Source organism: Plectropomus leopardus, chromosome 4 (assembly GCF_008729295.1).
Source record: "Plectropomus leopardus isolate mb chromosome 4, YSFRI_Pleo_2.0, whole genome shotgun sequence".
Classification (NCBI taxonomy): domain Eukaryota; kingdom Metazoa; phylum Chordata; class Actinopteri; order Perciformes; family Serranidae; genus Plectropomus; species Plectropomus leopardus.
This window is the reverse complement of record NC_056466.1, coordinates 14077811-14090803: the sequence shown is the minus strand read 5'-3', so window position 1 is coordinate 14090803 and position 12993 is coordinate 14077811. Positions and strand designations below refer to the sequence as shown.

General features: G+C 39.8%; 1 protein-coding gene across 1 annotated transcript in view; it reads right to left on the bottom strand.

Moving 5' to 3' along the window:
- Positions 1-12993, bottom strand: part of cntln (centlein, centrosomal protein) — a 103100-nt gene that overhangs the window by 73215 nt on the left and 16892 nt on the right. Inside the window, exons 9-10 of the mRNA XM_042485352.1 lie at positions 11306-11533; positions 1400-1540 (exon numbers count right to left, since the gene is read on the bottom strand). Coding sequence (XP_042341286.1) covers positions 1400-1540; positions 11306-11533 — 369 coding nt within the window. The remainder of the gene's footprint in view (positions 1-1399; positions 1541-11305; positions 11534-12993) is intronic.

Genomic DNA, 12993 nt, shown 5'->3' with positions numbered 1-12993 from the left:
GAAAATGTATTGTACTGAATAAAATAAAATAAAATACATTGATTTGAACAACTATTCAACAAATGCATATTTTAATTTGATGGTTCCATGAGAGCAGGATATAGGAAAATTTGCAATTTTGATTCAATCTCTGTGGACAATAATCTTTTTCCATAAATTTTGGCCAAGCAGCTGTTACATGATCATGTGCCAGCATAAAAAATTTATTTATTAATGTATGTATGCAACAGATGTGTGTGTATGTGTGTAGAGGAAGGGGCAAAAATCACTCCAGTATTGCATCAAGTGAAGCGCTGGCTTGTCAAGGTGGGACAGGGACACTGTCAATTATGGACATTCGTGTCATCTGTGAAAAAGTACCTGATGTGGGATTAAGAGCCCAAGCAGTAAAAAGGGGGGAGGCCTGAGTGTCCTGATAATATAGATGTTTGCCATCTGTATGTATTTCATGCTCACAAATTATATTTGAAGGTACTGAAAAGGTTCAAAATGCTGACTTCTAAAACAAAATGACCTCACAGTGGGAGATCTTAGTTGACAGACATTTTTGATAAATTAGTTTAAGTAAAAGTTTGGTTTCTATTGAAAGGGACAATATGTGCACAATGTGTTAAACACACCGCATTATACTTTTATAAATCAGATTATGATTCATGTTTTTATTCACCCTAAAAAGGTATCAAAAATGTATTGTGTGAAAAATGCATTATAGTCCCACTCTAATTTGAAGTATCGGCACAAGGAACAAAATAATTTATAGCAGGTGGAAAACACTGGACAGATAATGTGTGTGTGGGCATGTGTGTGTCCTAGGGCAAACATCAGAGAGCCTCCAGAAAAAGGGAAGCAGATCAAATTATGTCAATACTGCTTATTTATTTTGTACAAAATAATTACATTATATGTCTAAAGTGCCTGAACAGAAGCACCTCCATCAGAGCTATAATGAGGACGGCTGTATAAATCAAACAATGTGTCTTCAGGCCAGCTTAGAGTGAGTGAGGCCATCTAGAAACATGTCCTGCCAAACTTATGAGTGGAATACTGAGAAGATCAAAAGCCTCTTTCTTGTTCATAATGTTCTGTTGAAGCGGTAAATTAGCCAGTGCCTGAGCCCAAGGCATGCGTGAAACCAGCAGCACACGCCGGCCTGGTCACAGTAGGAGGGGCATCTGTGTGTGTGTGTGTGTGTGTGTGTGTATTTTGGGAAGTTCAAGACAAAGGTTGGCAGAAGCAGGGTCTGATAAATCACATGATTCTCAACAGACCATTTCCTTCATATCCCTCCTCTATGCTTTGATCTAATCTGAGCAAAGTGGTAATGGGTAAGTGTGGGCATGTTAGCCACTCACCCACGTGCTTTCTTTGACATAATTGGCAGTGGTGTTTGCTAACCTACCTGCTGTCCTCTGACAGAACTGGTGGATCTCCGTTGAAGGGTCTTATCCTCTGGCCTGGGATCTGAGCCTCGGGTGGGGGCCCAGTCAGAATCAGGGTTAGACCTCTGAGCTGCGGCATCAACCTGCTCTGACATCAACGCCTGTAACACAAGAGAGAGACAGTGGATGTGAGTGGAAAACATGAAAGAAAGAGAATGGCAAGCCTACAGGCATAGAGAACAACAGAAAAGTGACAAAACCATATGTGAATCCAAAATTAAGGCTCATGACTCATTGGGCAGATATTATTTTGTGAAGTATATAACATAAAAACCCACGGCCTACAACATGCTCAACACTTGTGTTAATATGCTTTAGTAATAGTAATGTATTATGTATTGTGTTAATATATTCAACATGTGTCAGATTGAAAAGTACAATTTTTCTCATGTAGAATGTCTTTATTTACAGAAATGCAAAACATTATTATTTATTTATTTATTTATCAGCACATGTGGAATTACAGCACTTAATGCTGTAATGCAGCCTTTGAAACCATTAAAAGATACTTAGGATATAAGATTCAAAATCTAAAACAATATCTAATCTCATATCACAATATCAATATAACATCGATAAATTTCCCAGCCCTAACACCTAGTATGAAAGACTTTTTGTAAATGTTTCGTTTTTGCAGTACCTCTATAGCGTCTCCCCAAGGACAATTTTATGAATTCTTTAAAAAGGGGGAGAATTCATACAAATGCCCTCAGGAAGATGGTTTCAATACTCATTTCTCACAGTATTGATAAAGAGGTACCAGCTGCACTTTCTCACTCCCTTTTCTCTCCAATTGCGAGTTAACACAAACATCGTTGCAACTTAGCCCGGCCCCCAGTCACTCACTCACAGAACTCCTCTTGTTACTCGCTCTGGTCACAAATAGACTTTTGCTGCACTTTTTTGTGAGTTTTTCTTGCAATTAATTGCCTTTTGAATGTGTGACAGTCTCAGAGGCTGTTGAACATGTGCAGTCCCACAACAATATTGTTTTTGTTTATAAAAAAACTTTTAATTATTGTTAATGTTCACAACAGTACATTCTGCTGTTCTCTGCTACTGACCATGTAATAGCATTGTTATATTTATATTTTAATAAAAATATTTCTATGCCCTCAATGTCAATTTTTCCCCATTGCAATGAAAATGGTATTGAATAGTCATACACTTCAGGGTTTTGTATCGAAATTAGAAATTTCAGGCTTGTAACAGCACCAGTTCTTCTGTCCTCTCCTCTTATGACTTCAATATACAAAAAGAAATCTGCAGGAGAGGTGAAGATACCGGTTTGCACTGTTACAATTATCTCAATTCACCATAATATAATGTTGTCAAAACTACATGATGTTTTGAGTAAGGCCAAAATAATTTTCAGACACAGCGAGTTCTTCACAAATTAGTGGGCGACCAAGCAGCCAACATTTCTTCCTTTAACTGAATGAATGGCAGTTGTCAAAATTATTTCAGGGAAATGTAGCAAATCACAAAAACCAGTGCGTCAAGTAGTTCAGTACACTATTCCTTGCATCCTGGATGTTCACACAACATTTTTATATGCTAAAGTCAACAACCAGATGTGTCATGTGGCAGTGGGGCAGCTATCTACCACCTCCAGCACTGTGGCATGTGCTCTATCACGGCCCATCTATTTATCAGTGTCTATTAGCCAGTGTCGAGCGGCATCTGCACACATCAGCACGCAGCGGGGACTACCAAAACAAACTGAAGGGGACAAGGATAAAGCAGAGGGCCCGCCCACGAGAAGTAGGTTGGTGCACGCACATGCATACACTCACACACGTGCATTCCTGTAATGCAACCGTGCCAATTAATGTGAACACTTATATGTGACATTCTATCTTCACACCTTTGCTGCTGCAGCACCTTAATGGTGATTTTGTACGAACAGAGAGGATGGCTTTAAGGGACAGGATATATTTTAGTTTTATAGACTCATACACTCTATAGCTAAAGGGCGTGTACTCTATACACTTTGTTTAAGTTTAGTTGATGCCTGAGTCCTTTATCTTGAAGTTAGCACTTACCCATGTACCTCTTGAATGCATCACCTTTCTGCATAAATTCTCATCTTTCTTCTCTTAAGTCCTTAATGAAAAGGTGTTAACACTTAAAAACAACCTCACCTGCTGCTATCAACAACACTTCCACTTCAGCACATCAAATCCAAGACCTCTGATAAACAGAGGGATTCACAACTGTGTTTTACTGGGAGGCAGGGTAGTGAAAACCGCACAGGATGTCATCACCTTTTTTCCAACGAGTCCTGATTGCATTATCAGAAACCTGGCATCTGGGCGTGACCTTGTTAACTGCCAGGGTAATCAACTTTAACCAAAGGGGAGGAGAGGGGATGATAAATTATTAGTGAGGAAGATTTTGTTCATGTTTTATTAAATTGGCCTGTCAAAGGGGGTTGGTCAAATTATCTGGGGCCTCGTTTATTGGAGGCCGGCCATATTGGCGCATCTGTTACAATTATTTATAATTTCCAGGCAGTCAGGAGGATGGACCGGGTTTTTCGGCATCAGCCACATAAAGCAATTTAGAAATTAACTGATGCGGTAGTGTCTGAGTTCTTTTCCCCTCTCACAGTCTCTCTCACCTCCATCCTGGTTTTCATCCAGCAAAAAAAAACAGGGAAACTGTGAGACATTAAAGGAGCAAAGCTGCAAAAGGGGAAAAAATAAACATATTACAAGCAGCTTAGTGAAAGCAATGGAGAGGGAGAGAGCATGAGACTGAAAGCGAAGAAGAGAGCATGCAGGTGCAGTGAAAAAAAAGAGCACGAGATTGTGGGGAGGCTGAGGGAGGGAAAAAAAGAGAAAAGCCGGTCTTGGTAATTACTGAACACGATTAGGTTCTTGGGGGAACTTGTCTGGCACTCGCGGCCCTCGCTGCTGAGGATGCGGCAGGCAGGACCATATGGAGGGAGGCTTGTGATTGTGCTCCCTGAAGCTCGTGACCCGTCTGCTGCCGAGCCCTTGAGCTGAATGTGAAATGAGACTTGCCAGGCCTAATGTTCTACACATGCACCATTTATGCCACAAAACAAATCTGATCACTGTTAATTATGGAGCAGCTATAATCAGGAGGGGCCTCCGCCACACACACACACACACACCCACACACAACTACATGCAAACACATACTCACACATCTGTGGAGCGACAGCATTTGTGAAAGTGATTGCATAGGCTTCAGAAGTGAGGGCTAGAAGGTGCATGCCCCCCACCAGGCCAGGTGCACTTTGTATTCAACACAGTGATTCTTCAAAGAATGTGTGTGTGCATATATGTATGAGCGTGTGTGTGTTTTAACTGGTAGTGCGGTGAGGAGGGACTATAGAAGGACAGCGCACAGTGAGTAGGATGTACGTTTTGTGTGTATGTACACAGCCCTGAGTCCTCCCACACAGCCTGTTTGACCCGAGTGTGTGTGCTTGAACGTGTGAGCGCACGTATCTGCAGCGGCACATGGCTGTGCTTCATTAATGAGGCGAGCTGTGCTACACAGAGGTTCTCATCTAATGAGAGCAGTTGAGCTGGTAAAACACACCACTGGAGTCCATGTCATTAGTATGTCTCTGGCCCTGGACATGGCCCGGCTCCAAACACACACTCACACACAAACTCATGTTGACAACCCCGATGATACTGATAACACAACCAGCATACACAAGACGAGTGGTCGACAGAAACAGCATTATAGGACATAAAACATTTATCAGACTATAATTCTTTAGAATTGTCAGAATTTATAACCTACACAGTGTTTTCATGAGGAAAGGATGTGTCCAAAGAGAAAAGGTGTATGTAAATATAAGCAGCAGGTTGCACTAAATTTTTAAAATACTCCGAGGGAGGTCCTAACAGTTAAGTTAAAGGAGTGCCGCTCCAGACGGTAAAAAAACTGACGAGCAGCCGGAGTCAAAACGAGACCCGTGTGAAAGACAATTCAAACATCTCTGACCTAAACAAGCTTTCCTTCACATTAACTGACCATCGGCTGTTCTGTCCTTTACGGCACTGTGTACAAAAACACACACAAAGAAACCCTCTGACTATTCTGTTTGTTGAGCTCTTGGCTGAAACATTAATTTTCATGCTACCTTGTAGCATTTCATCGTCTTCACTTTATGGCTGCTATTAATGATGATGATGATCAAAAGAAACACCTCACCTAAACCGAACGTGACCCGGCAAAGAAGTGGGTGTATTTACACGCACATGTGTGAGTAACTAGCACTTTAATTATACATCTAAAAGTGTGTAGATTGGCTACCATAAATAACAAGCCAGAAACAGATGTTATAAAAAAAATCTCAACAAGCTATGGGAGATGCACCATGTGGACATCTTTCAATTTATAAAAAAAGAGAAAAAAAAGGCTGGTCACCACGGGAAATGTTGTTGCTGAGCTTAAGGTTCAGTCTAAAAAAGCCATATGAGGAACTTGTGTGTTACAGTGTTTCATCACACTTTTATCAATGAATTTTCAAAACTTCTCCATAGCTGTTTCACTGCATTTTACCCCGATTCCATGACTTTATTTAAGTAGTTTAAAGTGTATAGGCCTATACAGTCATACATAATAACACACTCTTCACAGGCATTTGCAAATATGCAAACTGCCTGCATTTGCTAATTTTAGTCATTCGACATTCCCACTGCCAACTAGCTGCATACAGCAATATGTATTACATCATACTGGAGCAGACTTTCCCACACATTCATGTATTTCTGGCAGCCATCTACGATTAAAACATCTTCTGCCACAATAAGATTTTCTTTTTTTGGAGCTGGACCTTTCATTTGTAGCACTGTTGAAATATATACTGTTTTGTTATTCTATACACCATGCTCTCTGAACGCAGAGCGGCTTCACTGTTATTTATGCTCTGTCCAAAAGTTTTCATTGACCCACAGCAGCTGCTCCTCTCATCCCTCAATCTGATCAGCTCTTAACTGATTAACCGATCAATTATGCACCCTGAGAGGAGAGAAAAAAAGAACTCATGGAGAGCTTCACCTGCAAAATTCTTATCTCTATAAATTCACACACCTGAAAAAATCTTAAGAATTTGGAGAGGAAACAAAGAATGATCCAAAAAAAACTTTTAATTTTAAGTTTGCCGTAATGTTAGACATGAAATATCATTGCATTTTTAAAATTCTAATAATTGATCATTTTACATTCCAGAATTACAAATCAGTTTGTCTAGTGTCACAGCTTTTCCGGGAATTTCATGACTGTGGGAATCCTGGTGTTAAAAACATTTTATGTACAGAAACTAAATCTGCATAAAAATGTGAATGCAGGCGCAGGTGCAGGATTTCTCCATTCTTTAAGGATGGCTATGTTAAGCGGAGTGGCTTTGTCTGGATGAGACATCGTATTTTTGAGAGTGTGTATTTAAAAGTGTAAAAATAGACCTTTGTCACAGTTTACATTTTTACTTGTCGATCTAGGAAAAGAACAGGTGTTACTGATAACATTAATAATGTTGTTATCAATGGTCTCAATGTGACAGTGAGCCAGCATGCACGACACCAGGACCCTGAAACTAAAGCACCTAAATGGAATTCAACCATTATTACTTTATTATTTACAACTTTGCTTTTACCTACTGAGACATGCCAAAAGGTTCCCTGTGAAAAGTGATTATTTCATAAAAGTTTCAGTTACATTAAAAAGACAGAGGGCTTCTTTCTTTTTATATTCATATGAAACTTTTCTGGAGTGAATGAACCTGTCTAATATTCCCTTTCCAAGGCTGATGGGAGAATAACCAGTGCTTTGAATGACTGCCCACACAATTAACAACCTACCACTCATTTACTGTGCTGCAGGTTCCAGAAAGCCTGAGGTCTGCTACAGATTCTAATGTTGCTCTTTAATCACCGCACAGATCTGACAAAAGCCAAACACCAGATTGCTATAAATACAATGATGCAGTTAGGGAGATAGTTGCAAATGATTAAATGTTCACTCTTGCTATTTTTTTGTCCACTAATGAGAACTCTTTTCCCTGCTTATGGACTGTGATGGTGACCACCTAACCTGGCAACCCAAACCTCTCCAACCTGGCAGCTTGTTCAGACTGCATTTCGATGTGTGTGGGGGTCACCCAGGTGACTGACGATCGGCCAAGCCCGACAGCTAGAAGATCAGGGCACAAGGCCATTTCTAGTCTGACATTATGGAGATATTGCACTGTTTTTAGTGTACACACACACACACACACACACACACACACACACACACACACACACACACACACACACACACAACAGAACACCCCTGAAAAATGCAAGTAGTGCTGAAACAACAAGTCAGTTTGTTGACAGCCTTATCTTTATAAAGAGATAGCTGCATGTGATTTAGGGTTGAATGATGTGATGGTTAAAGTGTATCCACCATAGAGATTTGGTACACTGTTTCTACTGTGGGAGCTTTGTGAGGCAGGCTTTATATCAAATCATGGCTGGATTCTCGCATGATCTTGTGATTCTCACGTCATTTTATTAAACCAGCAGTCTCGCAAGGTAGTATAATTTGGGCAGACTTGGAGGAGGAGAATTATAGTTCACTAGAAATTTAAAGCTTGGCTGTGAAAGAATTTTAGTTTTAGTGTTTTTAGTCTTTGTCAAATGTTGTTTTGTGAAGCAGCTTTTTTTGGTTGTGTGGAAATTCCAAATGAAAGTAGGAAATAATCAAATGTGATAAAGTACAGTAAAGTTATTTTAGACCATCTCATAACGTTCATGTTCATAATGTTTAAAGAACATGTACTGTACTGTATCATGATCATGATATATGATATATACCTCATAGCGTGGTAAAAGAAAATTTAGGCCATGTCGTCCAACCCGAATATAAAAGCAGAATCTGGTTCCATTTGTAGTCTATTTGCAATCCCTTGGTAGTCTGAGTAGCACTGACCAATCACGTTTAAGCGAGCTTTGGTTGCAAGTTATAAGTTTGTGTAGGGGCAAAAGAGGCAGAATGCCTTGGACAAAAGCAATCTTGTAACCCATCAGCTATTATCTGACAAAAACATAGCCTTCTATTAGCTTTTTTTCGGGTTATTTATATGGCTTCATATGCAGAAATCTGTTTATTTATTCACTGAGAGATTAGCCAAAATGTCCATCCAACTACAATTATGGTTTTTAAATTGCTCATCAGATTGTAAACAATGACCACAACACAGAAGAGGCAGTCTTGGCCAGAAAACATATAACTGCTGGCTACACAGGAATCTCTGCTGTTGCCCTCAGAAGCTAAATTGTCATTAGACCGATAAGTGATAGGTTCCGCGATTGTTGCCTGACCAACAATAATAAGTACGATCCATTGATTTTTTTAATAATTTATAAAGCAAAATCACCAAAAACTCTCTAAATCCAGTATCCTCAATATGGCGATATGTTGACTTTTCTTTGTTTTAAATTACTTCTGCTCCGCAAAACCATGATGGGCATATTTTTCTGGCATTTTGTACACTCAATGTTAAGTCGTAAAAGCCATCAGCAAATTAACTAACAATAAAAAAGACAGGTCATTAAGACAGGTGCGTACAAGATAATATTTTTTTCTGTGTGGACCTAAAACATCAGACTACTGTTGATGAAAAAATGAAAAGCAACACTGTTTTTTTAATCTCGTGCTGACCCTGCAAGTTGATCAATACAGGTGGACACAGTATCCAAAAAACATAGCCTGACTTATACTAACTGACAGCAAGCAGAACAGTTTGGTTATACATTAAGTCTTCCTGCAAGGAGTTAACTTGACACAAGACAGGAGAGAACAGACAGTCAATCTTTGTGCACAGCATGGAAGTATAACACACAATGGGTGTTATTCCTCTCACCCACCCGCCTCCTTTATCCCCGCTCCCCCCATAACCACTGCGGGAGGGGTGTTCAAAGCCGTCGCTCTGGTCCATATTCAAATGAGCGCTGCGTCTCCCCCCTGTGCTCCCGTTGCGATCAGCACTTTGATCACCTCCAATGGTAACTTCCACCAAAACATTTAAAATTAAAATCAAATCTGCCTTAACAACCTGAGCATTAGAATTTAACAGGTGTTCGGGAGGAAGTTGTTACAGAATTTGCGATTATGTGCTCGGATACACACACCTTTAGTCGAACACGCACCTACTCAGACACACGCATACACACATACGCACAACCTGTCAGTGAAATTACAGAGTGGGAAACAGAAAGCCCTCCTGACTGAGTGCTATACCTTGGGATACCTGATCTGTTCACTTTGATGTCAGTGGGTAAGAAAGTTAAAGAAACAAATCAGCCAGACAGCAGCTACATGTGTTCAGTAAACAAAAGTTCATATTAATTCTTAGCGCAGGTTATATACACGGTATTTTTGTAATTACATCTCAACTCTTAAAATGTGTGAGGAGTTTTATCATTCTGACCCGGGTGGGGGAGAGACACGGAGTGGAGTGTAAGTTCAGTGTGTAAAACAAACACACATACATACAAACTGTTCATACATGCATGTATGTATGCACGGATGCATGCCTGCACTACACACACACTCATAGCACTAACTGCATCTTCTCTAAATGTAATATTAATTACTGGGGGAACACTGCAGTACTGTATTTAATTACTGACTAAATGATCCATTTATATTTCACCGCTGGTTAAATTAACAGGGTTAAGTGAGACAGGGCGATTGTAACTCACTTAACATTTGAGCTGATATCTTTTATCTTCCAGTCTGGGGGGCAGCACTGTCAGAAAATATCAACCAATCAAATTAAACAATTACAGTCTGTGGAGGCACATAAATTACCCAACTGCTGCAAAAATATTATCTTTCACGGCATCAGCTGCAGAGTTGTTTTATCTGCAACAGGATGTAGTTAAAACTGTAGTGAAAGTCAAACCGTGGAACAGACTGAAAAACTCATTATAACAACAAGTGCAGTGCCCTGAAATGTTGATGAAATGAGGTTGTGTGGTTGCAGAGTACAAAGTATATATATATATATCTGTTACAATTCTTTGACACTGTGTGGTCCAAGAAACACCTATCACCATATCATTAGGAGTTATTTAAGCCCACTTAAAACGTGGCTGCAGCATTCACTTTATACTCGAGCCTCTGTTGCCTTGGGGTGACATTTCAAACGGTAGCGAGCTAAAGACAAACCCCTGCTGACTGACAGATGTTAGAACTGTAACTCCAACATCATCTTCAAGAACATTACTGGGCTCCAATTAAATCACCTCTCTCCACCTCTTATCTATCTTTGCTATCTGACGGGAGTGTGTTAAAAGGACTTCCAGGTACTTGGGTGGGTGGATAGAAAGAAGATGGATGAAGTAGGAAAGTCAAGGAGTGCATGTGTACCCAGGACAGAGAGCTGAAGAAGATCAGATAACTGACATGAAAGAAGCTGGTGCTAAGAGCGATGGATGGATCAAGGGTGAGCTAGAGCGATATTAAGAGAGTGAGTCTCTCTTAAAGACTACCACCACAGGCCATGCTGGGTCTTGTCAGTCATTACTGTGCCTACTAATCCACCTACATGGTGCTGTCTCTGTACCTTAGGACAATTAGACACTGGCTCCAGACAGGTGATTGCGGGAAGTAAGAACATGATGCAGGGAAATCATAAACATAAATATTTTGTTCTCTGTAACAGGTAAATGCATCTACATATATATATAGTATAAATATTAAACTTCTGCAGCAGAGCAGGCATCATAGAAGACCATCTTTTATCCTGGAGTTGTAATGCACTTGTAGCCTCTAGAAAGAGACAGTCTCTGCAGGGGGAGATAGTGAAGAATAAGAGAGCTGCTTACCTTGAAGTTGGTTTGTCTGTTTGTTGCGGGGTTAAGGGGTGTGTGCTGAGCCTGCTGTTGCTGCTGCTGTTGAATCTGTTCCTGCTGTTGCTGCTGCAGCTGAGCCTGGAGTTGCAGGATGTGTTGGTCTCTCTGAGCCAGCAGGCTGCTGAGGTTCTGGTGACTCTGGCGGAGGTTGGCCTCACTAGACACGAGAGCCTGGTAGCACTGACTCAACTCCTTGTACAGCTGTCAGCAAACACAAATAGGACAAAACAGTTGGAAAAGCAGGAGGGGAGGTGAAGAGGCTCATGTAAACTAGAGTTGGGAGAAACATGAGAAAGAAAATCACCTGAGGGATGGGGCGATATATGATTTTATCATGGACTGCCATAAAAAACACACTTACAATAAAGCCCCTTTCTCAATCACAACCTGAGCCTGAAAAGCCTGACAGTTGGGTTGGGTTTGGGCCGAAAATGGTATGCTGATTGGCCAGGTTGAGTAGGGCTCAGGTTGTGAAAAAAAAATCTGTTTTTAAAAAATAAATAAACAATATTAAAATGTGAGCATTCTGTGTTTACTTCTACTACTACTACTACTACTACTACTACTACTACTACTACTACTACTACTACTACCTCTATCGAATCATCATTTATTTACTATTTACTAACTGTTTAGTAATCTATTTTCTGGAGACATCGAAAGTGACACATCAAAAAAAAAAAAAAAGGACATACTTGTCTATTGGAGAGTCATGTACATGGGTTCTGGTTCTGGTCGACTTGCAATGGGAAAGAAGTCTATTGCCTATTTTTAGCGGCTGTTCCCATGTTCCCAAAACCTGCATACACATGCTAATTTTTGGGGAAATTGGGTAAATGTTGATTGTGGTGAATGTCCATTGTCAAGATAACCGTATATTGTAAGATGTGTCCATTCGTACCCACCAATAATAAAAGAGACACTGCAAAAACAGGCTACATATGTATAAACCTCAAAAAGACAAAAGATCTTAATCAAGCATTGGCATATTTCATATCAAAAGATGCAATGCTACTTCACATAGTGCTAAAAGCCTGGCTTTTTAACATTGTTTGTTTGATTTTCACTAAAGAGGATGTTCAAAAAAAAATTGACCTTTTTGTGATGAAATAATATTTCTTCATTCACAAATTGAAAGGTAGAGTGAGTACAATATGTTTTTGTTCCATTTAAGATGTTTTAAGCATATTTTGATGATTATAGAGATAATATGGAGTATCACAATTATTTTGGCTAGAATAATGATGACATTAATTTCTCATATCATCCCATGCCTAATTGGGTGACAAGAAGACCGGCAGAATTTTTTATGGGACGTTTTCTTATACCCATAATAATAAGAAAAACATATAAGACCAGCTAAGTCAGGAGAAAAGGAAAAAAAGGTTAAAAACACAACAAAAAGAAAAACACATTAAGTATGACTAAATTATTACTTTCCTTCCTTGACGTTCATGTTTTATGACTCATAATTGCCCTAAATATCCCTTTTCCTGTGTCGTACTGTGTATGGCAAAGTGGTACAGTCAAAAGGGCAGAAGGGTGGTAGGTTGAGAACCCATTCACAGTAACAGGATACAGTGAGAAAAGTCCTTCTTTTCTAGCACTAGTCAAATAATTGTAGGTTACAGCTATCTTGGAAATAAATCACCACAGCGGGT